Genomic DNA, 26,932 nt, shown 5'->3' with positions numbered 1-26,932 from the left:
CAGGAGGTACATAAACTTTAACAGGTTCACCAACCTTTTCTTTACCCTTGGATCTTGGATCTATCTTTGGTTGTTATTTAACAAATGTTGCTTCAGTTTGTGCCTTTTCTTTAATCACAATACCTTTCAGTTTTGGAAGTGACTTTTTACCAGAAGCTTCAGATTTAGATGTGGCTTTCTTTGATTTAAGTCTAGCTTCTTCTTCCTTTAAACTTTCCAAGTCCATTCCTGGATTTTCTTGAAGAAATAACTGTCTTGACATTTCTTCATCAAGATCTAGAAGTTCATCAGAATTTATTCTTTTACCAGTATCAGAACTTAATCTCTTCCCAGTATCAGAACTTATCCTGTGACTTGCAATTTCAGCATTTCTTGATGAGAATCTTTTACCTTGACTATGACCTCCACCCATTCCAGAGTTTCCTTGGTCATCTTTTTCATCATCCTTTCCTTGCAGTGTCTTGTCATCCTTGCATTTGGACTTAATTACTTTCTCCCCCTTTTTGGCATCAGCAGGAAGTAGAAGAGAGATAAGCAATTCCACAGAAGATTGGATTTCAGTCAATTGTGATTGCTGAGAAGCTTGATTTTGCAGAATTTGATCAATCTGTGCTTGTTGACGATCTTGAGTCTTCTCAATATAAGCAATCCTGTCAATAGAAGGTTGAAAGAACTTTTTCTTATCAAGTTTCCAAACTTGGTCCTGCTTGATTAAGTTCTCCTGAATCTGGTGTATTTCTGCATGAGTGGTTGAATGAAGACCTTGTAGATGTTTAGTACTCAATGCAGTGACACGAAGCTGGGTTTTGAAATCATCAGAATTTAACATTTCATCAGCTTTAGTCAAGTGCTCAGTAAGATGTAACGCAGATGGAATACATGAAACTGAGTTCCATTCCTTAGTCCACTCCTGACCTGCAGGAGTTTCACTCCAAGGCACTGGTGGTTCCTCTGTAACAAACTTCTTTACTAGTTCAGACTTAGAAAGAGGAATATGTCCTGAAGGACCTGCTACATCAGTATCTGCAGTTGGAGCAGCATCACCAGTATCTCCAGCATGTGCAATATCAGAACTTATAGAATCAGTATCATCTGATATAATAGCAGTGTGAGTAGCAATGGAGGCTTCAGCATCCTCTAATTGCTGATCTGATGCTAAGTTCTGATCAACAGCCATATCCTGATGCTCACCTAAAGTCTGAAAATCAGTGTCTAGATGCAGAGAAGGTGACTTAGATAATTCCGGAGTTTGAATAGCATCAGTAACAGGTGTTGGCAAAAGATTTGTTGCTGTTGGAGCTTTTAAGAAAATTACTCCAGGCACAACTAAGTGTTGATCAGCATTATCAGCACTTGTGCCTTGATTACCAAGAGACACAGAAGGGGAATTAGCCTTGTCAGATACTGTTTCCTGAGATGGAGTGGATGGAGAAGAAGTAACTGGAGCACATTCTTTTTCTTGTGAGATCAGAGATTCCTGATCCCCTTCCTTAGCTGCTTCCTCCTCATCATCTGAAACTGGCCTTTGTGCCCTCTGTTTCTTGTATTTCCTTGGTAATTTAGAGTCCTTGGAAGTTTCAGGAATTGTCATTTTTCTAAGCCTCTTGAGAAGCTTAGATCCTCCAAGTTCAGAATCCTTCTGAGAAATCTTTTTCTCAGCTGCAGTTACCACAGGTTCTGAAGAAAGAATCTGTTCCTCAGAATCTGATTCATTTCTCAAAGTAATCCTCCTCTTCTTCTGAGGTGTTTGAGAAACAGTCTTTGTTCTCTTTGACTTAGAAGATGTAGGCTTCACATAGGACTTGAGATATGTTCTGAGAGATGGTTGAGAGGTTTGAGGTGGCTGAGTAGAGGTGGTAGGTGCTGATGAGCCAGGTTCTAATGTGTGAACATCAGGATAAAGTGCAGTGTACTTAACAGGATCATAGGTGATTAAGGCTTGTTTGACAGATAAAGGTATTAAGAGGGGTCTTAACACAACCTTTTTAGTATCAGAAGATAATAAATCAGTAAAAGCTCTCTTAGCTATTCTGAAAGATGGAATTAGATCACCAAAATTTTGGGGCTGATTACAACAAAAACTATAAATAAGCTGACAAAATCTTGCAAAATATACAGTATTGCGATCTTCTGTCATCCTATCCCCAATAAAACCTAAGACTGCTCGTGCATAATCAAAATCAGTGTGATTTAGAAGTGCATACCCGATTTGTTGGCTGAATATGGGAATTGCATCAAAATTTGAACATTTGTTGGTGAAAGCTTTGGTAATGCAATCAAAGAAGAAACTCCATTCCCTCCTTATGAAAGATCTCTTCAACTGTCCAAGCTTCATGTTTTGAAGAACTGAGTCATCAACAGTAGAATAAACACAGTCCTCAGTTTAGTCGTCTTGTGCTCCGAATCCAGTGTTGCGGAAACTTCTCGATTGTTTTTTCTATTCTTTTTTGTTTGAGAAATATTCATCTCAGTCTTATGGTACTAAATATCTCAAATGCTAGAAAGAAATAACAGTAATATCAAACATTGTCTTTACCGATTTTATACTAATTTTTGAAGAAGTTTATGGTGACGACGTTGACATATTTTATACTAATATCAACCTTGTCAACATATGTCATGCTCTTCCAAAATTTAGTATAAATTTGGCAAAGACAATGTTGGATATTAGTTTCATCTCCTTCTACAATTTGATATATTTAGCATCCTAAAAATGAGATGGATATTTCTCAAATAGAAACCACCAATAGAGGAAATAATCGAGGGTTTTCCACTCCGTGGATTCAGAGCACAAGGCGACTAAATTGAGAATATCCTCAATCGCAGCACGTCACATGAGAGCATTTCACCTATCTTGGATATCTTTGTTTGCTTGTTTTGTACCCATCTTTATTGTTTCACCCCTCGTGCCTTTGATTCGCGACAACCTTGACCTCAACAGACATCGGGAATGTTGTGATTACATCAAAGTTTCTGGACGTGTTTGCAAGGATTGTGATGAGAACATTATGTGACTAGTTTGGATCTAGTTTGGACCTTGTGTCACCTCGGCAGGACTGATGCTCCTTAATGCACCTGCAATCTCAAAAGGCGAATTGACATCTAACGATTGTTTAAAAATTAACGCATATACTTGTTCTGAATACCCTCATTAGTAAATTGCACCAAGTATTTCGAAAACACGAACTGACATCAAGGTGAATATGGGCATGCACAAGTGCATATTCACAATTCCATAAGTAAATTAATGCACTACATACACGCACAAACATTTGAAAAGACATTAAGGTTTTATATCCATAATTCAACCTCAGGTATACAAAAACGGCATATATATACGACATATACATAATACTTCTCCAAATTTAACGTTCCCAACTAAAACATATATAGGGCTAATAAAAAACAAGTTTCTAAAATACAAGCGCACAATTAACAAAAAAAATACCATAAATTCAAAAAAGAAAGTAAAAAAAAATATATTTTGATTTGATCGAGTGAGCCTGTACCAGATTCTTGAAGATACCCAAATACAATCACGTTGAGATCAGTTTTACTCATTGGTATTATCTTCGGCTCTTCACCGGCTATTGGATCTGACTCTGGAGAAGCCTTTTACTGTTATAAACTCCTTTTTATTGCCCTACATACAAGGAAATGAGCCTGAGTATTTCTAGAGGAGAAATTAGGATTATATTATTGCCTTTGATTGTGGTTGTAAATGACATTTGCTTGTTCCATTGCTAATCCAGAGGGATTGAACTGACAAATATTTTGAGTGTGTCCAACTACACCACAAATCTCGCATGAGGCAACTATAGATGAAGTTCTAGAAACCAATTTCTCAGTCTTCTTAACCATTTCCTGCATAGTAGTATTCAACATGGTTAGAACATCAACATCATACTTACCTCCCTTCATAGGATGATTTTTGTCACTATACAGATTGTTATCATTAGACGCCATATCATCTAACAAAGGTTTCACATCCTCAGTTTTCTTTTTCATAATAGATTCACCAGAAGCAGCATCAACAAAAATTCGGAATTCTTATGTTGACCCATTGTAGAATGTCTGGATCAACAACCAATCAGGAATGTCATGATGAGGACATTATCTCTGAAGCCTTTTGTATATTTTCCATGCATCATGAAGAGACTTCTCATCATCTTGATGAAAGTTAGATATGTCATTCCAGTCTTCTTCTGACTGAAAAAATTAAGTAGAAAGGCCTTTGCTAAACCATCCAAAGTAGTGAACTTGTTCGGAACTTCATCTTTCAACTAATATTTTGTTGCATCTCGAAGAGAGAATGGAAATAATCGCAGCTTTATTGCATCATCACTAACATTAGTCAACTTTATTGTATCACACTTCTCCAGAAAACTCTCAAGATGATCAATAGGATTTTCAGTGGACAATCTTGCAAAAGAATCATTGGAGACGAATTGGATGAAATGAGGTTTGATTTCAAAGTGGGTAACCGTGACTGTTGGTCTGAGAATACTGGAGAGTACGTCTTTAGTGTCTGGCATACCCTGCTAATTGAGAGCTTTAGCTGGTTCTACGTAACCCATAACTTCCTTATCTTTCTGTTTCCTTCGTGCACCCGCTTGTCTTCTTGCTGTAGCTTCAATTTCAGGATTAAAAGCAATCAAGTTTTCGGTACCAGAACTTTGAGTTTGCATGCAACCAGAAAACTAGAAACCCAATATCAAATAACAAGGGAATAATAGCTGAAGCACACAACTAAAAGTCTTAGCTAAACTAACCCAAAAATTTACTAATCTAATACTGTTTTATCCCCGGCAGCGGCGCCAAAAATTTGACAAGGCTGTCGCGTGCCTATCAAATAATAATTCTTAACAAATCCTTCTAACTATGTAGTAGGGTAAGTCAGAGTCGATCCCATAGAGACAAAGGTACCAATCACTAGTAATTCTTGACTTGATTTAACTAAGCAAGTAACACAATAAAAAATTGAGAGATTGATTGACTAAAATTATACTAAAGCAAATACGTTGTATTATTCAAATAACTAAAAACATCCATAATTAAGTATCCCCACTAGCATGAATCAATGCAATTAAGATTTCCCACCCCAAATCAATCATATACTACTCACGAGGAAAGACGCGCCCTATAAAATATCAATAACCTTTCTCGAGTATTAATGACTTCTCTAAAATACAATTGAGCCTATTTTTATGGTATCATGCAATTTAGAGACATTAAACACAACATCCTAACTTCCTAACAATCCGTTCTACCTATTTTCATGAAGAAGTTAATGTCCATATTGAATTAATCACAACCACCTAAATCCAACTTTCGCTGATAAATAGATATTGGGTTCAAACAATACACATAATCACGTCTGACCAGTTATTGTTAATTAAGCACAACTCAATAACCAAGAGCATGTAATATAACTAATTTGTGGAATTGGGAAAATCATACATCAATCATAACTAGGGTTCAACTTAACCCTAGATTAAAAATCTACACTCATAACTAGATTAACAAAACACATAATATAATAAGAACACATAATTGATATTAATGAAAATAGAGAAGAAAACTTTCAATCTTTTTACAAGAAGAAAAGTAATGATCTCCGTCCCTCTGTATATGTCTCTATGTATATATAATAAAAGTCTTTTAATGCTTCTAGGAGAATAGAAGCATGTTTCTTAATAAACTGATTCGGTTTCTAAAGAAAAATTCACAGCTGACTTTTCTTCAATAAATCTGGGCTGCTCCAGTTGTATTTTGATACTTGGACCTCTGTAGAATGAAAGATAATTCCGTTAGGTTCGCGTGGGCTGTTAAATCGTCCAATTTTGATTTCTAGAACTCAAGATACAGCCCAAACAGTGAATTGCGCGCACGCAATCCAATAAATCCGAATTTCCTTCTAATAAATCTCCAAATTTAACTCTTATTCTCCAATCCATCCAAATTTAGGATTTCCTTGCTTCCTAAAATAAAACATTAAAATCTAATTAATAAAAATCCAAATCAATGAAAATATAACAAATATGAGGAATGAAATCATATAAAATAGGCTTAATGACCTTTTCGCCCTCAAAGTTTGCACCCGTTTACCCATAAAGCCCTAAAGTTTGAAAGCGTATCTTTTCATCCATCGGGTATCCAAAATGTGTTTTTTACCCTTGACCCGAGATTGTTCAGAAATCGGTAGGGCTATTTTAGTAATTGTCCAACCGATGTTCAGATAAGTTTAAAATGTACCTTTTGGACCTTAAAGTTTGGAATTACACCCCTAAACCCTTAAAGTTTTACATGGATATGAAATAAACGGGTGTTCACCTAGCTTTTGATTCAACAGTCACAAGGTGATCCTATTCCCAAATCAACACAGACTACAGATGACACACCGACACCAGTCCAGGTGGCTAGCTTGACTGCAAGCAGTAGCAGTTCAAGCAACAATGGGAGTATAAAAAGTACAGTTTTTTCCCGCTTTTTTGCTGCATCTAAAGCGTCTGGAAGTATGCATTCTCAAGCAAGTGGATTTACTACTTTTGTTTATGCCATGGCTGAAGCTGATCCAATGCATGACCTGAGACCATCTTTATCAATAGAACCAACTTCCCTTTGCCTCAAAACCAATCACGGGTCATCAATCTTCGGAACTACGGGGCAAGAATGTAGGCAACATGCCCTTCCACCACAACCAGCATATGCCCCAAGTACTACTACTTGATACGCATCTTCTACTCGCAATTGTTAAGCACACAATTTGTATGCTCAATCTGTTTCTTGCTTCTACACAAATTGGTCTAACTCTCTCTAGATTAGTCAACATTAACATGTCGTAAATAACTAAGTTTCTCCAGCTCCAGCAATGCTAACCGTCAATTATCAGAGGAACGGACTTCATCTGATTCATTGAGTTGTAAACAAGCTTAGAAAGGTCTAGAAATATTTGGTAACATGCATGTTGCGTATTGTGCGGGCATGTGTTATCAAGTTTAGTACTACTCCCTCCGTCCCGATATACGTTGCCTAATTTGACTTTCGGTATTGTTCACAGTAAGCGATTGACTATTAATTTACGTCTAATCTATAATATCAAACATAGTCATGAGTGATCTCGTTGGATTCGTATTTATCAGTATTTTAATAAAGTGAAATTTTTATATTTAATACTTAATATGAATTTAAAGATATTAACAATCAAAAGTGTGCATTGGCAAACGTGTTCAACACAAATAGGAAACGTTTTTAGGGACGGAGGGAGTATCATTTAACTAAAATTACTAAAAAGCACACCAGATCATGAAACTTGAGAATGTAAAATATTTCAAGATATCTTCTTGTCTCACGCCTTTCTAGTTTAAAAACATACTTCCAGAAGTTGTAAACTTCAGCCAGTGCCATAAGCCTTTTTGAATATATCTTCTATGTATACCTAAATAACAGTCATAAGCATTTGAACGCCAAATTACTTAACTATTTTTTAATTTTAACCAAGAACATTAGGAGGTCATACTTTTCGTATATCCTTGGAAGCCCTCCATCAATTTTTTTTTCCAGTAATTTGAATCCTCCTTGCACCGCTGAAAAATTTTAAAATTATATCAGCAGCCCTTTCAGGGTGATATGGATCAATATGGAATCCAGAAACACCATCTTCGATGATTTCCAGGGCAGCGTGATAAGTTGCAAATGTTGGGGGTCCACAAGTCATTGCCTCCACCACAGTTAGCCTAAATGCTTCATAAAATGCCGGCTGAAGTAATAAGATAATATATAGATGGAAATTAAAAACCTTGGCATGATAAATAGTTATCGAAAGGGTAACTGCTTTGGAGCAACCCTTCTATACCTGTACGAAGATTTCATTTCTACCAGCTATATAGCGATAGAGCTCCCCGTTTCGTGCTCTATTTGTTTGGCTTGATATCCGACGCAAATTACCATTCTAAGTTGTATTGTCTAATGAGATCAGACATCTTCTGGATTTCTACAATCTCTTCCCCGTCATTGAATTTCTTTAGTAACCTACTACAGGATCCTAAGGTCATTGTCTCGGACTTGCCTGATAAGATGTCCTTGAAAATGCTGCAGCTAATAATTTACTTGAGGTGATCGAGTTTGTTAACGAACCTGGTTTTGACTTGGTAGTTATAAACTTCAAAGCAAAATGTTTATAATTTTGTAAACTTGACTCTGGAACAGGTGACTTTTATAACAGATGAGGTTAATTTCAATTTATATGTTCAGGAAAGCTTGTTTATTTTCAATATATGTGTATCATTTTCGTTTCTTTAGGGACATATGGGTGCAATTCCAAACTTTAAGATACAAAAGTACGAAAGGTACATTTCTTTAGCGACATATGACTTAATTTTATGGGTAAACAACATAAAAACCAAGACTGCATATTAACGTTATAGAGAAATGCAACTACAGTTTGAGCTCAGGAATCTTACTCACCAATGTTAATGACCTGAACTAAAAGAAATGCAACACAAGGAAGTCGAATGGCCCCTAGCTTGTCAAATGTTCATATTTCAATAAAAAAAGTTTATACTACAAGATGCAGTACATGCACAGTAATTCATCTGCAGAAGAATATCAATAGGAACACGACAGGGGTGTAGAACCCACACAAACTGAAACTGAAAAGTTTAATGATCTTGGCCTCAGGGCAAACTCAAGAGAGAATTAAACAAAACTTTCACTTGTTCAGGTATTATTGCTCTAGCCATACAAAAATTACCATGTGAGCAATCCAAAGTTAAAAATGCTAACATGTGTAATAATGAAAGGCTCCTGGGCAAGACTCACTGGATTAGTTAGAATTTGACGAAACCATTAGTAAATGCTAGATCACCCATCAACATAAAATCACATCTAAATTGTCTCTCTTTCTCTAGAGCGGATTCAGCTGATTTTTCATTTCAAAAATTACAAATAAAAGCATAATTAATATGCAATACACAAACAACAATAAAACTTGAGCTAAATTCAAATTTATATATGCCTCATAGCTTTGATTCCGATATTAAACTCCACAGCTCTAGCTTTCCTACAATCCAGATCATATTCATGAAGTCATAAATCACAGAAACACACAAATTCATGTAATACTTCCAAATATCACATACTAAAATTTATATATACAGACACAAAGCAAGAAAAAAACAATAATTTACAGGTAGAGTTACTGAAATAAGCAATATTGTTACCAAAAACAAATTTAGAAACCTCAAGTGCCAATACCTTTAAAGATATGAAGATAAGTAGACATGTCTCCAAAAAATAAGTTTGAACAACAAAATCTTAATACGAATAACCAAAATTTGAATCATTTACTAGATAAAGTGAATAGACCTTTAAATGGCATGGTTTCAACCAACATCACAATATATTGTGCCCAGATTTACAGTCCTAAATTATTAGTTGAAAAAAGATGGACAGAGGAATACTATAAGCAAATATCTGGAAACTGAGATCAGTTTCAAGAACAAAAAACTTAAGCAGATACCTATGAGTTTCTTCAAACTATATATTCAGTTAAATTTTCGTCCTAGTTTTCAATGAGATAATTTGGTATGCGGAAAGCTGAAGAAATATACCTGAGACTTTCCTTTATATAGATATATAGATACCTTTACACATTACACGATGATGCTCCTTTGATATCCAATGTATACTACTCAGAAAATGTAGTATTTAAAAGTGGTTTCGAGATAATCTCAAGAAAACGAGACCCCTAGGTATCTTCAGGGTGGAATTTGAATATCTTTCACCATCTCCCAGGTTCTATTATGTATTTTGAAAAATGTGATCTCCTAAATTTCAGTGTCATGGATTTATGTTGAAATGCGTGTTTTCATCATTTTGATTGGGTAATTATCTTAAGTCTAAACAATTTAACTTCCCGTTATATGAGTTTAAACTCTTTAAGACTTGAATAACCATTACGAGTAATACAATGAGCAATTATATTAGTATCTAATGAACTACTGTATCTGTATGCATTTGGAATCAACAAGAAACAATGAACAGGGAATATATTGGAATACTTTGACATGGTAACACACTGAATAAATTACCTTTGCAGTGTGATCGTCTGAGCATGAAGCCAGTAACTGATCAGTAGGATCCCACCTGACTGCATTCACTAAATTCTGAGTAGCAAGAAAATAGAAAAGCAGATTATTTTATTAGTGTTTTACTGACTCTTGCATTTTCCAGGTGAATACATGAATCTCATCTTCTCTTAATCTTTCTAGAAAATCCTGGAATACACTTCTCTATTCTTCCTTTTTTGATGAGCAAATTAATTTACTCTAACAATGCCTCCCTTAAATTAGATTTGCTCAATACTTCCAAGCTTTCAACATGCTTCTTGAAGATTTGTCTACTCAGCGGTTTTGTGAATATATCCGCCATCTGATCTTCTGTTTTGCAATACTTGACTTGGACATCACCATCATTTACAAGCTCCCTCAGAAAATGATATCGAATACGAATATGTTTTGTCCTGCCATGAAGCACTGGACCCTTTATGACTGAGATTGTTGAACTGTTATCGCAGAACAAACTGGTTGCTTTATCTTGGTTCTGATTAAGACTTTCAAGTATTCCACGTAACCAAATCAATTGGCAGCCTGCATAACATGCAGCAATATATTCGGATTCAGTAGTTGAGAGTGCCACAATTGCTTGTTTCTTTGAGCTCCAAGAGATTGCACCTCCTCCAAGATGAAAGATATATCCAGAAGTGCTTCGGCTATCATCAGTACTTCCTGCTAAGTCACTATCAGTATAGCCAATGAGGTTAATAGGAACATTAGCTTTGTAGAAAATTCCATAATCAAGTGTCCCTTTAACATATCTTAAAATTCTCTTGGCAGCCTCCCAATGATTAGAATAGGGTTTCTAGCATGAATCTGTTCACAACTAACAGCATACATGATGCCGGGTATTGTAGATGTTAGATACATCAAATTCCCAACAAGGCTCCTGAACATCGTCGAATTCACAAGTTTACCTTCCCCCTCTTTAGATAGTTTTAAACCTGTGATGCATGGAGTAGAAACCGGATTTGCATTTTCCATCCTGAATTTCTGAAGTATTATCTTCGCATAGCTCTCCTGATAAATAAATATTCCACTAGTGGACTGATGAAATTCGATGCCCAGAAAATGATGAAGTTCTCCCAAATCAGTCATCTTAAACTCAGCCATCATTGAGTGCTTGAATTCGTTCAACATCTTGACATCATTTCCGGTAAAAACAAGATCATCAACATAAAGACTAACGGCCATGAATTTCCCTTGAGAGTCACATTTGAAGTAGAGAGTATGCTCATAGGGGCATTTTCGAAAACCACATTTCTGAAAATAAGAATTAATTCGACTATACCAAGCTCGTGGTGATTGTTTCAGCCCATATAAAGCCTTCTTTAGCTTATAAACTTTATTTTCTTCTCCTTTCTTGACAAATCCCGCTGGTTGATTCACATAAATTTCCTCCTTAAGAACACCATTCAAAAAAGCCGACTTCACATCCATTTGAAATAACTTCCACTTATTTTGGCCTGCAAGAGAAATTAGTAAACGAACTGTTTCAAGTCTCGAAACGGGAGCAAAAATTTCTGTAAAATCTTCTCCTTCTTTTTGCTTATATCCTTTTGCCACTAATCGAGCCTTGTGCTTGTTAACTGACCCATATGGATTCATTTTTGTCTTAAATATCCACTTTACTTCAATGGAATTTTTATTTGCTGGCAAATCAGTAAGCTCCCAGGTTTGATTTTCTTGAATGGAGTTAAACTCCTCCTTCATGGCGTTTCTCCAAATTTCACTCTGATTTGCTTTGTCAAAAGAAATAGGATCTTCTCCTGCAAAGAAAGCAAATAACATAGCTTCATTTTGTTCAACTTCATCGGTCACCTCGTACAATTCTTGAAGACTTTTCATTTTTTTTACAGGGCTATCTGGTTGATCACCATTACTTCCCGTACTTTCAGGTGTTTCTCCATCATCTTCAGGCACATAGATTGGATGCTTTTCTCTTTCAACTTCCACATCATCAAATGCAGAATTTTCATCAAAACGAACATCTCAACTTATCACCACTTTCTTTGTTACCGGATTATACAGCCTGTATGCTTTACTTCTCTCACTGTATCCAATAAAAATATATTTTTCTGATTTGTCATCTAACTTATTTCTCATAGCAACTGGAATGTGAGAGAAAGCAACACATCCAAAAACTTTTAAATGATAAACATTTGGTCTTTTCCAATACCATGCTTCATGTGGCGTGCAATTTTTTAAAATCTTTGTTGGTGATCTGTTGATAAGATAGACTGCACAAGAAACTTCTTCTGCCCAAAAATTTTGGGATAAATTCTTTCTTTTGAGAAGACATCGTGCCATCTCCATGATTGTCCTATTTTTTCTCTCACACACACCGTTTTGTTGAGGTGTGTATCTAGCTGTCAGATGCCATTATCTCTGCAAAATTTTTCAAACTCATTTGAAATATACTCACCTCCACGATCAGTTCGTAAGGTGTTTATTTTCAATCCAGTAAAATTTTCAACTTTTACTTTAAAATCTTTGAACTTCCCGAAAGTTTCTGATTTCTCTCTGAGACAATATACCCAGACTTTACATGAATAATCATCAATAAAAGAGATAAAATAACAATTACCTCCTAAAGATGAAACCGACATCGGGCCACAAAGATCAGAATGAATGAGTTGTAATGGCCTTTTTGCTCTCCAAGTGGACTGAGATGGAAAAGAAGTTTGATGTTGCTTCCCAAACTGACACGTCTCACACACGTCATCAAGATGATCAATTTTTGGCAATCCAATCACCATCCTTTTTTTGAAAGTATCTCCAAGTTTCCATAGTTTATGTGACCATATCTATCATGCCATAACTTGGAAGTTCTTTTGTCAATGCCAGTAAACAAGACATATCTTGACTGTGCAGTTTGAGTGAGAAGAGGTTGTTTGAACTGATTCTAACTTTAGCAATAACTTGATTTTTTCTTGACAAGTAACAAGCCATATCATGAAAATGAATATCATACCCCTTTTTTAAAAGGTGCCCTACACTGAGTAAATTGTTTCTTAAGCCAGGAACAAAATAAACTTCCGACATCCTTTCAACCTTCCCTTATTTTGTTTTAAATTCTATTTCACCAATACCACTAATTTGGTATGATTTTCCATCACCGACTTTGACTTCTCCATATTTATTTTCATATAATTTAGAAAACAAATTTTTGTTACCTGTCAAGTGTTTGCTTGCGCCACTGTCGATTTACCAGACATCTTCACGATCTCCTCCATGTGAAACAAGCAATAACGTATCATCTTCTTGATCTTTATCTTCACTCACAAAATTAGCATTATTTTTCCTTTCTTCTTTGTACCAGCAATTACTTGAAAGATGACCAGGTTTGTGGCAGTTAAAGCATTTGAAATAACCGCGTCCTCTTCCTCTTTGATTTCCACGGCCACGTCCTCTTGAGTAAGTCATTATTCTTTCACTATGAAAAGTCTGGCGTTCCGTAGAACGACCACGGTCACGACTAAAATTTGCACTTCTTCCTCTGCCACGGCCCCTTCCTCGTCCATGATTTTGACCTCTTTTTTGAAATTGATCTTGTTCTTTATTTTCTCCAAGAGAGACCTTGGTTTAAAGAGCATGAGAATCAGGTTCTTCTTTCTCTAATACCCTTTCTGCATAAGCTTGTAATGACCCCATGAGTAGATCCACTTGCATCGTATCAATGTCGTTTGCCTCTTCAATGGTAACTCCCACAAGTCGTAACTTGGTATTAAGAGATCTGAGAATTTTCTCGTTAATACGTACATCATCGATTTTTTCTCCAAATTGCTTCATTTGATTTACCACTTGTGACACTCTTGTGAAGTAATCTTGGACTGATTCAGTCTCCTTCATTTTTAATGCTTCGAATTCACGACGAAGAGTTTGAAGACGTACCTTTTTTACTTTGTTGATTCCTTTAAAATTATTTTGTAATATTTCCCAGGCTTCTTTCGCTTTTGGTGCTGTAGCAACTTTCTCAAACATGGCTTCATCTAAGCCCATGTGAATGATTGAGAGAGTCTGTTGATCTTGCTTGCGGGCTTTTCCAAGGGCATTTTTCTGATTCTGATTCAGGGTACCTTCGTTCTCAGGTTCATCATAACCTTTCTCAACAATATCCCAGGCTTCCTGTGAGCCTAGCAGAGCTTTCATACGGAGACACCAATGACCATAGTTTTCCTTTGTAAGTTTAAGAACAACAAAAAGAAATGAATTACTCATTACTTTCAAGGCTCTGATACCAATTTATTTTACTGACTCTTGCATTTTCTAGGTGAATACATGAATTTCATCTTCTCTTAATCTTTCTAGAAAATCCTGGAATACACTTCTCTATTCTTCCTTTTTTTGATGAGCAAATTAATTTACTCTAACAATTAGTTCGTATAGAACCGGAAGAAGTTAAATCTCTTACCAGATTTTGGGCAAGTAAGTTTACATGAATGTCGCAGCAAGGTATACTAACTTCTAAAAATAATTACTAAATGATCATACTTACAAAGCAGGGAAGAAATGCTACTGCACATATATGATATATCCCGGTCATCTAATCACTAAAGTCATTTCAATCAATACAGAGGAAAGAAAATAACTGTGTCAAATAACAATGTCTCATTAGACTAAGAATGTGTGTATGACTTCTGTGGCAGGGGCAGGGTAATGAATTAGTCACAGCTGTAGATAGATGAGAAAACTCTGCAGTAATGGGCATCATATTTTGTTAAATAGTATGTATAAAGAAATTAAATAAGAAGAAAAAAACCTGATGCCCCAAATCCAGTTATCTTAAATAAAATTGTTAAAGAGTCTTCCAGAATGCAATAATGGAAGAAAGTGCTGATCAGACTCAGAGTCCCAATAAAGTAAAAGATGGGAACCCTCAATCAAAGATATTGAAGGTGAATATTGGCGAATTATTAAGCAACCGACGGATGAAGTTAAAATATGTGCAACTCATATTTTAATCGGTTTTCATGTACTTTTTTAATATCTTTACACATTACATGATGCACCTTTGATATCCATGGTATAGTGTGTAACTGACTGGGAAACTGCATTATTTGGAAGTGGTTCCCGATGATCTCAAGAAAAACAGATCCCTCTGTATCTTCAGGTTGGAATTTGAATATCTTTCCCCATCTCCCAGGTTCTATGCTTAGTTTTGAAGAATGTGACTTCTACGGAATTCTGGTGCCATGTCTTTATGTTGGAATGTTGTTGTCATCATTTTGATGGGTAATTATTTTAGGTCTAAACAATTTAAATTCCCGTTATTAAACAAAATGGATTCTATGAGAAGATAATTAGTATCAACTTAAGATAGTTACCCAGCAAAATGATCAAAAACACATGCCAACATAAAGTCATGGCACCAGAATCCCGGCAATGTCACATTCTTCGAAACAAAGAATAGAGCCAGGGAGACGGGGAAAGTTATTCAAATTCCAACCTGAAGATACATAGAGATCTGGTTTTCTTGAGATCATCGGGAAAACACTTCCAAATACTGCAGTTTCCAAGACAGTTCCATATAATACTTTAAACTAAAAAGAGTATAAGATTAGAAAAAAAGTATAAGATTTAATTTATATAATTACAAATATAAACTAAAAAGAGTTCAAATAAATAATATAACTACCAAAGGAGGTAGCCGATTTAGGATGGTGTGAAGAAGTACCCTGCTGTGTCCTTTCAAATCATGTAAGCAGGTTTCCTGTTTCATGCTCCGGGTCTGCAACAACATGGTTATATGAGTTTAAACTCTTTACGGCTTAAATAACCATTACGAGTAATACAATGAGCAATTAAATTAATATCTAATGAACATAGTATCTGTATGCATTAGGAATCAACAAGAAACAATGAGATAGGAATATATTGGAATACTTTGACATGGTAACACACTGAATAAATTACCTTTGCAGTGTGATCGTCTGAGCATGAAGCCAGTAACTGATCAGTAGGATCCCACCTGACTGCATTCACTAAATTCTGAGTAGCAAAAAAATAGAAAAGCAGATTATTTTATTAGTTCGTCTAGAACCGGAAGAAGTTAAATCTCTTACCAGATTCTGGGCAAGTAAGTTTACATGAACGTCGCAGCAAGGTATACTAAATTCTAAAAATAATAATAATTGAGCATAATTACAAAGCAGGGAAGAAATGCTACTGCACATATATCCTGGTCATCTAATCACTAAAGTCAATTCAATCAATACAGAGGAACGAAAATAACTGTGTCACATAACAATGTCTCTTTTAGAAATGATCATCTGATTAAGAATGACTTCTGTGGCAAGGGCAGGGGTAATGAGTTTGTCACAGCTTTGGATAGATGAGTAAATTCTTCAATCATGGACATCATATTTCGTTAAATAGTATGTATAAAGAAATTAAATAAGGCAAAACAAACCTGATGCCCTAAATCCAGGTATCTTAAATTAAACTGTTAAAGAGTCTTATTTTAGGATCAGGAATAAAATAATGGAAAAAAGTACTGATCAGACTCAGAGTCCCGATAAAGAAAAAATGGGAACTCTCAATCGAAGATATTGAAGGTGAAAACTGGCGAATTATTAAGCAACCAAAGGATGAAGTTTAATTATGCGCAACTCATATTTTTAATCGGTTTTCATGTGTTCTTTTAATATCTTTACACATTCATGATGATGCTCCTTTGATATCCAAGGTATATTATGAAGCTGACTTGGAAACTGCAGTATTTGGAAGTGGTTCCCGATGATCTCAATAAAACCAGATCCCTCTGTATCTTCAGGTTGGAATTTGAATATCTTTCCCATATCCCAGGTTGGAATAAGGTTTGCCTATATAAGACTGGTGTTTTAGTAAAAACTATAGAATAAAACTAAAGGCAGGTTTAGCTAGCATAGCTCCGTAAGACTCTTACAGTATTCAGAACTGTTTACCTTGCCCACAAAAGTTTGAAATGTTTGTACCAGGCCCTGCAGGACACCCCCTGATGGTGTATACCACCAACAAGTGCACGAGTACAGAAAAAATCAAATAATAATACAGAATCCAATTGCACTTTTATAAGGTAATCTCACTAATTTAACAATTCAGAAGTAATGAATATCCAATTGATAGGCATAATGCTGCATATGCCAGAAGTCTTGGTGCCAAATTTTTGGATGTGACGAACATATTCTAAAACTGTTAGATGATTTAAATGGCGGCCTACCAGTCGCTTCATTTAAAGAAGACAATACAAGACATATTGCAAAAAAAGGTTATATAAACCTAATTTTTACAATCGTGCAAATGCTATAGTAAGATTTCAGACACGATGATTACAACTATCCATATTGTATTACTACTGACAAAAATTAGAAAAAAAGTATAATTTTTATTTTATATAATTACAAATTTAAACTAAAAAGAGTTCAAATAAATAATATAACTATTAAAGGAGGTAGTAGATTTAAGATGGTTTGAAGAAGTACCCTGCTGTGTCCGTTCAAATCATGTAAGCAGGTTTCCTGTTTCATGCTCCAAGTCTGCAAAATGGTTATATGAGTTTAAACTCTTTACCACTTGAACAACCATACATCAAGTAAACAACCATACATAAGTAAACAACCATACATCAAGTAATTAATTAATTTCCATATGAATATCCTTGGGCTTATGTTTTCGTGTATGATGACCAAGTTTAAATAGTTAAGGTCTAAGGATAGAAAAAGTATCTTTGATCAAGAGGAGGGAAACATATTCAAAATGTATGTAAGCACTATCAACTTAATCCTCCTTCAAAAATGCAATCGCTTTATATTCTAAAATTCTTTTGGGTAAATATATAACATTCTTTCCTATCCTCTATCTAATATATGTTTATGCCACTAAATATATGCATGAATACCTATTTGTACTTTGATGGGTAAATAACATTATGTGCTATGCTCTATCTAATATATGTTTATGCCACTGAATATATGCATGAATACCTATTTGCACTATGTATTAGAGCACAAATTTAACAACCTTTCTAATGGAAGTCTAGCTTTTTTTAATTTACAATAACTCTGAGGACAAACATCAAGGATATATCAGACTGGCAATTCTTTTTCTCCAGTGAAAAATGCTCGTACCTTTTCATTCAATTAGTCAGCACAAACTTCAAATGATGTCATGGTGCATGTCTTCGCAAAAATGGACGCCTACATATACTACAATTAGTTTAGAAGTTGTAGAAAATTTTGCCAAAGTCCAAATCATGAGCAATAACTTTCTCTTCCAAAACATCGGATCCTGCACTAACAACCCCTATCCCTTCTAATTCTGGCACTGCATTCCTCTTTCTTCCTACACCTCCAACCGGCCCATCAAACTATATACAGAGTCTAAATTATATACTTACTCTTTCAGCATTTACACTTGACCTAACTGATCAAAACAGTGTTACACAGCAAGCAGGTAATGCCGGTACATGGTGCGAGTTCTTCTACGTGGGACGCAGTCTCCACACATGTAATACTATGACATCATAGTTTGAAAACTTAGATGCCAGTTCACTTAAGATGTCACTTATTTTTAGAAGTTTCCATTAACTTAGAGATGTCAGTCCGTGTTTTAAAATGCAGGAGCTGTAAGGAGGACGAGTGTTACAGAGGCGACACAAGGTACAAACAAGTCACATAATGTCCCTATCACAATCCTTTCAAACACATCTCCAGAAACTGCTGCAATCACAACATTTCCGATGTATGTTAAGGTCAAGTTAAGGTTGTCGCAAATCAGAGATATAAGAGGCCGAGTAGAAAAGGTGGATACAAACAAACAAAGAAAAATATCCATGATAGTGGAAATGCCATGTGAGGTGATGCAACTGAGTGTATTCTCAGTTTAGTCGCCTTGTGCTCCGAATCCAGTGTCGTAGAAAACCCTCGATTGTTTTTTCTATTGGTTTTTGTTTGAGAAATATCCATCTCAGGCTTAGGGTGCTAATTATCTCAAAATGCTAGGAAGAGATAATAGTAATATCAAACAATGTCTTTGCCGATTTTACACTAAATTTTGGAAGAAGTTAACATATGTTGACGAGGTCGACATATTTTATACTAATATCAACCTTGTCAACATATGTCATGCTCTTCCAAAATTTAGTATAAATGTGGCATAGACATGGTTGGATATTATTTTCATCTCTTTCTACAATTTAATATATTTAGCATCCTAAAAATGAGATGGATATTTCTCAAATAGAAACCATCAATACATGTAATAATCGAGGGTTTTCCACTCCGTGGATTCAGAGCACAAGACGACTAAACTGAGAATACCCTCAATCGCAGCACGTCACATGAGAGCATTTCACCTATCTTGGATATCTTTGTTTGCTTATTTTGTACCCACCTTTATTGTTTCACCCCTCGTGCCTCTCATTCGCGACAACCTTGACCTCAACAGACATCGGGAATGTTGTGATTACATCAAAGTTTCTGGACCTGTGTTTTTGCAAGGATTGTGATGAGAACATTATGTAACTAGTTTGGACCTTGTGTCACCTGTGCAGGACTGATGCTCCTTAAAGCACCTGCAATCTCAAAAGCCGAACTGACAACTAACGATTGTTTAAAAATTAAGGCATATACTTGTTCTAAATACCCTCGTTACTAAATTGAACCAAGTATTTCGAAAACACGCACTGACATCCAAGTGAATCTGGTCATGCACAAGTGCATATTCACAATTCCATAAGTAAATTAATGCACTACATACACGCACAAACATTTGAAAAGACATTAAATTTTTATATCCATAATTCAACCTCAGATATACAAAAACGGCATACACATAATACTTCTCCAAATTTAACGTTCCCAGCAAAAACATATATAGGGCTAACAAGAAACAGGTTTCTAAAATACAAGCACACAATTAACAAAAAAATATCATAAATACAAAAAAGAAAGAAAAAAAATAAATATATTTTGATTTGATCGAGTGAGCCTGTACCAGATTCTTGAAGATACCCAAATACAATCAGATCAGTTTTACTCATTGGTATCATCTTCGGCTCTTCACCGGCTATTGGATCCGACTCCGGAGAAGCCTTTTACTGTTATAAACCCATTTTTATTGTGCTACATACAAGGAAATGAGGTGACGGCTCCATTGTAAATTAGAACTACAGTATACAAACTTGATTATATTCATATTGTAATGCAATATTATGAGATCAAAACAATACCGTAACTACTATTGTGATATAGGTAAATCTATAAGAAAAAAAATGAGGGTGGTAAATCACAAATTACTTCTAATACACCGTAAAGCCAAATTACAAATTATATCATAAGAGTAAACCGTAACTATCCTTATGATAGATAAATCTACAAGTAAAAAATATGAGGGCGGTAAATCCCAAATTACTTCTAATACTATGACATCAAAGCTTGAAAACTTAGATTCTAGTTCACCTAAAATATTACTTAGAATTATCAGTTTCGGTTCACTAAGAGATATCAACCCGTGTTCTAAAAATGCAGGTGCTGTTTGGTGGATTAGTGTTGCAGAGGCGACACGAGGTGTAAACAAGTCACATAACGTCCCCGTCACAATCCTTGCAAACACAGCTCCAGAAACTCCTGCAATCACATCATATCCGATGTATGTTAAGGTCAAGTTACGGTTGCAAATCAGAGGTATTAGGGGGATATCAGAAAAGGTGGATCCAAAACAAACAAACAAAGATATCCATGATAGGGGAAATGATCTCATGTGAGGTGATGCAACTGAGTATATTCTCAATTTAATTGTCTTGTGCTCCCAATCCAGTGTTGTGGAAACCTCTCGATTATTTTTTCTATTCTTTTTTGTTTGAGAAATATTTTTCTCAGTCTTAGGGTACTAAATATCTCAAATGCAAGAAAGAAATAACAGTAATATCAAACATTGTCTTTACCGATTTTATACTAATTTTGGAAGAAGTTTACATATGTTGACAACGTTGATATATTTTATAATAATATCAACCTTGTCAACATATGTCATGCTCTTCCAAAATTTAGTATAAATTTGGCAAAGACAATGTTGAATATTATTTTCATCTCTTTCTACAATTTGATATATTCAGCATCCTAAAATTGAGATGGATATTTCTCAAATAGAAACCATCAATAGAGGAAATAATCGAGCATTTTCCACTCAGTGGATTCAGAGCACAAGGCGACTAAATTAAGAATACCCTCAATCGTAGAACGTCACATGAGAGCATTTCACCTATCTTGGATATCTTTGTTTGCTTGTTTTGTACCCACCTTTATTGTTTCACCCCTCGTGCCTCTCATTCGCGACAACCTTAACCTCAACAGACATCGAGAATGTTGTGATTACATCAAAGTTTCTGGACCTGTGTTTGCAAGGATTGTGATGAGAACATTATGTAACTAGTTTGGACCTTGTGTCACCTCTGCAGGACTGATGCTCCTTAAAGCACCTGCAATCTCAAAAGCCGAACTGACATCTAACGATTGTTTAAAAATTAAAGCATATACTTGTTCTGAATACCCTCGTTACTAAATTGCACCAAGTATTTCGAAAACACGAACTGACATCCAAGTGAATCTAGGCATGCACAAGTGCATATTCACAATTTCATAAGTAAATTAATGCAACACATACACGCACAAACATTTGAAAAGACATTAAATTTTTATATCCATAATTCAACCTCAGTTATACAAAAACGGTATATACATAATACTTCTCCAAATTTAACGTTCCCAACTAAAACATATATAGGACTAACAAGAAACAGGTTTCTAAAATACAAGCACACAATTAACAAAAAAATACCACAAATACAAAAAAGAAATTAAAAAATATATTTATATTTTGATTTGATCGAGTGAGCCTGGACCATATTCTTGAAGATACCCAAATACAATCACGTTGAGATCAGTTTTACTTATTGGTATCATCTGCGGCTCTTCCCCGGCTATTGGATCCGACTCCGGAGAAGCCTTTTACTGTTATAAACCCCTTTTTATTGCGCTACATACAAAGAAATGAGGTGACCGCTCCTTTGTAAATTAGAACTACAGTATACAAACTTGATTATATTCATATTGTAATGCAATATTATTAGATCAAAACTACTACCGTAACTACTATTGTGATATAGGTAAATCTACAAGTAAAAAAATGAGGGTGGTAAATCACAAATTACTTCTAATACACCGTAAAGCCAAATTACAAATTATATCATAAGAGTAAACCGTAACTATCCTAATGATAGATAAATCTACAAGTAAAAAATATGAGGGCGGTAAATCCCAAATTACTTCTAATACTCTGACATCAAAGTTTGAAAACATAGATTCTAGTTCACCTAAAATATCACTTAGAATTATCAGTTTCGGTTCACAAAGAGATATCAACCCGTGTTCTAAAAATGCAGGTGCTGTAAGGTGGATTAGTGTTGCAGAGGCGACACGAGGTGTAAACAAGTCACATAACGTCCCCGTCACAATCCTTGCAAACACAGCTCCAGAAACTAGCTCCAGAAACTGCTGCAATCACATCATATCCGATGTATGTTAAGGTCAAGTTACGGTTGCAAATCAGAGGTATTAGGGGGATATCAGAAAAGGTGGATCCAAAACAAACAAAGAAATATATCCATGATAGGTGAAATGATCTCATGTGAGGTGATGCAACTGAGTATATTCTCAGTTTAGTTATCTTGTGCTCCCAATCCAGTGTTGTGGAAACTTCTCGATTGTTTTTTCTATTCTTTTTTGTTTGAGAAATATTCATCTCAGTCTTAAGGTACTAAATATCTCAAATGCTAGATAGAAATAATAGTAATATCAAACATTGTCTTTACCGATTTTATACTAATTTTGGAAGAAGTTTACATATGTTGACGACGTTGACATATTTTATAATAATATCAACCTTGTCAACATATGTCATGCTCTTCCAAAATTTAGTATAAATTTGGCAAAGACAATGTTGGATACTATTTTCATCTCTTTCTATAATTTGATATATTCAGCATCCTAAAAATGAGATGGATATTTCTCAAATAGAAACCATCAGTAGAGGAAATAATCGAGGGTTTTCCACTCCGTGGATTCAGAGCACAAGGCGACTAAACTGAGAATACCCTCAATCGCAGAACGTCACATGAGAGCATTTCACCTATCTTGGATATCTTTGTTTGCTTGTTTTGTACCCACCTTTATTGTTTCACCCCTCGTTCCTCTGATTCGCGACAACCTTGACCTCAACAGACATCGGGAATGTTGTGATTACATCAAAGTTTCTGTACATGTGTTTGCAAGGATTGTGATGAGAATATTATGTAACTAGTTTGGAACTTGTGTCACCTCTGCAGGACTGATGCTCCTTAAAGCACCCACAATGTCAAAAGCCGAACTGATATCTAACGATTGTTTAAAAATTTAAGGCATATACTTGTTCTGAATACCCTCGTTACTAAATTGCACCAAGTATTTCGAAAACACGAACTGACATCCAAGTGAATCTGGGCATGCACAAGTGCATATTCACAATTCCACAAGTAAATTAATGCAACACATACACGCACAAACATTTGGAAAGACATTAAATTTTAATATCCATAATTCAACCTCAGTTATACAAAAACGACATATACATAAGACTTCTCCAAATTTAACGTTCCCAACTAAAACATATATAGGGCTAACAAGAAACAGGTTTCTAAAATACAAGCACACAATTAACAAAAAAAAATCATAAATACAAAAAAGAAAGTAAAAAAAATAAATATATTTTGATTTGATCGAGTGAGCCCCAAATACAATCACGTTGAGATCAGTTTTACTCATTGGTATCATCTTCGGCTCTTCCCCGGCTATTGGATCCGACTCCGGAAAAGCCTTTTACTGTTATAAACCCCTTTTTATTGCGCTACATACAAGGAAATGAGGTGACCGCTCCTTTTTAAATCAGAACTACAGTATACACACTTGATTATATTCAGATTGTAATGCAATATTATTGGATCAAAACAGTACCGTAACTACTCTTGTGATATAGGTAAATCTACAAGTAAAAAATTAGGGTGGTAAATCACAAATTACTTCTAATACACCGTAAAGTCAAATTACAAATTATATCATAAGAGTAAACCGTAACTATCCTTATGATAGATAAATCTACAAGTAAAAAAAATGAGGGCGGTAAATCTCAAATTACTTCTAATACTGTGACATCAAAGTTTGAAAACTTAGATTCTAGTTCACCTAAAATATTACTTAGAATTATTAGTTTCGGTTCACTAAGAGATATCAACCCGTGTTCTAAAAATGCAGGAGCTGTAAGGTGGATTAGTGTTGCAGAGGCGACACGAGGTGCAAACAAGTCACATAACGTCCCAGTCACAATCCTTGCAAACACAGCTCCAGAAACTGCTGCAATTACATCATATCCGATGTATGTTAAGGTCAAGTTCCGGTTGCAAATCAGAGGTATTAGGGGGATATCAGAAAAGGTGGATCCAAAACAAACAAACAAAGATATCCATGATAGGTGAAATGATCTCATGAGAGGTGATGCAACTGAGTATATTCTCAGTTTAGTCATCTTGTACTCCGAATCCAGTGTTGTGGAAACTTCTCGATTGTTTTTTCTATTCTTTTTTGTTTGAGAAATATTCATCTCAGTCTTAGGGTACTAAATATCTCAAATGCTAGAAAGAAATAACAGTAATATCAAACATTGTCTTTACCGATTTTATACTAATTTTGGAAGAAGTTTATGGTGACGACGTTGACATATTTTATACTAATATCAACCTTGTCAACATATGTCATGCTCTTCCAAAATTTAGTATAAATTTGGCAAAGACAATGTTGGATATTAGTTTCATCTCCTTCTACAATTTGATATATTTAGCATCCTAAAAATGAGATGGATATTTCTCAAATAGAAACCACCAATAGAGGAAATAATCGAGGGTTTTCCACTCCGTGGATTCAGAGCACAAGGCAACTAAACTGAGAATACCCTCAATCGCAGCACGTCACATGAGAGCATTTCACCTATCTTGGATTTCTTTGTTTGCTTGTTTTGTACCCACCTTTATTGTGTCACCCCTCGTGCCTTTGATTCGCGACAACCTTGACCTCAACAGACATCGGGAATGTTGTGATTACATCAAAGTTTCTGGACCTGTATTTGCAAGGATTGTGATGAGAACATTATGTGACTAGTTTGGATCTAGTTTTGACCTTGTGTCACCTATGCTGGACTGATGCTCCTTAAAGCACCTGCAATCTCAAAAGCCGAATTGACATCTAACGACTGTTTAAAAATTAACGCATATACTTGTTCTGAATACCCTCGTTACTAAATTGCACCAAGTATTTCGAAAACACAAACTGACATCCAGGTGAATCTGGGCATGCACAAGTGCATATTCACAATTCCATAAGTAAATTAATGCACTACATACACGCACAAACATTTGAAAAGACATTAAATTTTTATATCCATAATTCAACCTCAGATATACAAAAACGGCATATACATAATACTTCTCCAAATTTAACGTTCCCAACTAAAACATATATAGGGCTGATAAGAAACAGGTTTCTAAAGTACAAGCACACAATTAACAAAAGAAATACCATAAATTCAAAAAAGAAAGTAAAAAAATAAATATATTTTGATTTGATCGAGTGAGCCTGTACCAGATTCTTGAAGATACCCAAATACAATCACGTTGAGATCAATTTTACTCATTGGTATCAGCTTCAGCTCTTCGCCGGCTATTGGATCCGCCTCCGGAGAAGCCTTTTACTGTTATAAACCCCTTTTTATTGCGCTATATACAAGGAAATGAGGGGTGACTGCTCCTCTGTAAATTAGAACTACAGTATACACACTTGATTATATTCAGATTGTAATGCAATATTATTGGATCAAAACAGTACTGTAACTACTCTTGTGATATAGGTAAATCTACAAGTAAAAAAATGAGGGTGGTAAATCGCAAATTACTTCTAATACACCGTAAAGCCAAATTACAAATTATATCATAAGAGTAAACCGTAACTATCCTTATGATAGATAAATCTACAAGTAAAAAAAATGAGGGCGGTAAATCCCAAATTACTTCTAATACTGTGACATCAAAGTTTGAAAACTTAGATTCTAGTTCACCTAAAATATTACTTAGAATTATTAGTTTCGGTTCACTAAGAGATATCAACCCGTGTTCTAAAAATACAGGTGCTGTAAGGTGGATTAGTGTTGCAGAGGCGACACGAGGTGCAAACAAGTCACATAACGTCCCGGTCACAATCCTTGCAAACACAGCTCCAGAAACTGCTGCAATCACATCATATCCGATGTATGTTAAGGTCAAGTTATGGTTGCAAATAAGAGGTATTAGGGGGATATCAGAAAAGGTGGATCCAAAACAAAGAAAGAAAGATATCCATGATAGGTGAAATGATCTCATGAGAGGTGATGCAACTGAGTATATTCTCAGTTTAGTCGTCTTGTGCTCCGCATCCAGTGTTGTGGAAACTTCTCGATTGTTTTTTCTATTCTTTTTTGTTTGAGAAATATTCATCTCAGTCTTAAGGTACTAAACATCTCAAATGCTAGAAAGAAATAACAGTAATATCAAACATTGTCTTTACCGATTTTATACTAATTTTGGAAGAAGTTTATGGTGACGACGTTGACATATTTTATACTAATATCAACCTTGTCAACATATGTCATGCTCTTCCAAAATTTAGTATAAATTTGGCAAATACAATGTTGGATATTAGTTTCATCTCCTTCTACAATTT

At 35.2% G+C, this 26,932-nt stretch overlaps 1 protein-coding gene, 1 non-coding gene and 1 pseudogene across 2 annotated transcripts; 1 reads left to right on the top strand and 2 right to left on the bottom strand.

Annotated features, from left to right (window-relative positions):
- Nucleotides 1-4,096: 4,096 nt before the first annotated feature.
- On the top strand, nucleotides 4,097-4,201 carry LOC141722698 (small nucleolar RNA R71). The gene has a single exon (XR_012575703.1). It is a non-coding gene; the product is annotated as a small nucleolar RNA R71 (small nucleolar RNA).
- A 2,673-nt stretch (nucleotides 4,202-6,874) lies between these two features.
- On the bottom strand, nucleotides 6,875-8,054 carry LOC141720193 (sucrose synthase 2-like; annotated as a pseudogene).
- A 583-nt stretch (nucleotides 8,055-8,637) lies between these two features.
- On the bottom strand, nucleotides 8,638-17,364 carry LOC141721800 (uncharacterized). Its single transcript, XM_074524916.1, has 6 exons — nucleotides 17,317-17,364; nucleotides 17,042-17,091; nucleotides 16,032-16,106; nucleotides 15,754-15,846; nucleotides 10,092-14,294; nucleotides 8,638-9,061 (listed from the first exon to the last, which is right to left on the bottom strand). Exons 4-5 carry the CDS (start codon nucleotides 15,835-15,837, stop codon nucleotides 13,701-13,703), a joined length of 678 nt encoding a protein of 225 aa, XP_074381017.1. The 5' UTR covers nucleotides 15,838-15,846; nucleotides 16,032-16,106; nucleotides 17,042-17,091; nucleotides 17,317-17,364; the 3' UTR covers nucleotides 8,638-9,061; nucleotides 10,092-13,700.
- Between the last annotated feature and the right edge of the window lie 9,568 nt (nucleotides 17,365-26,932).

This window comes from Apium graveolens, chromosome 4, assembly GCF_009905375.1.
Source record: "Apium graveolens cultivar Ventura chromosome 4, ASM990537v1, whole genome shotgun sequence".
NCBI classification, from domain to species: Eukaryota; Viridiplantae; Streptophyta; class Magnoliopsida; order Apiales; family Apiaceae; genus Apium; species Apium graveolens.
This window is presented reverse-complemented; position numbering and strand designations above follow the sequence as displayed.

Bases quoted from the DNA above. Each gene is read 5' to 3' on its own strand.
- LOC141721800 (XM_074524916.1), bottom strand. From the start codon at position 15,837: ATGAAACAGGAAACCTGCTTACATGATTTGAAAGGACACAGCAGGGTA. The intron at 14,295-15,753 runs GTAGTTATATTA...AAACTTACAAAG, and splicing joins TAAATCGGCTACCTCCTTTG to GAAAACTATGGTCATTGGTG.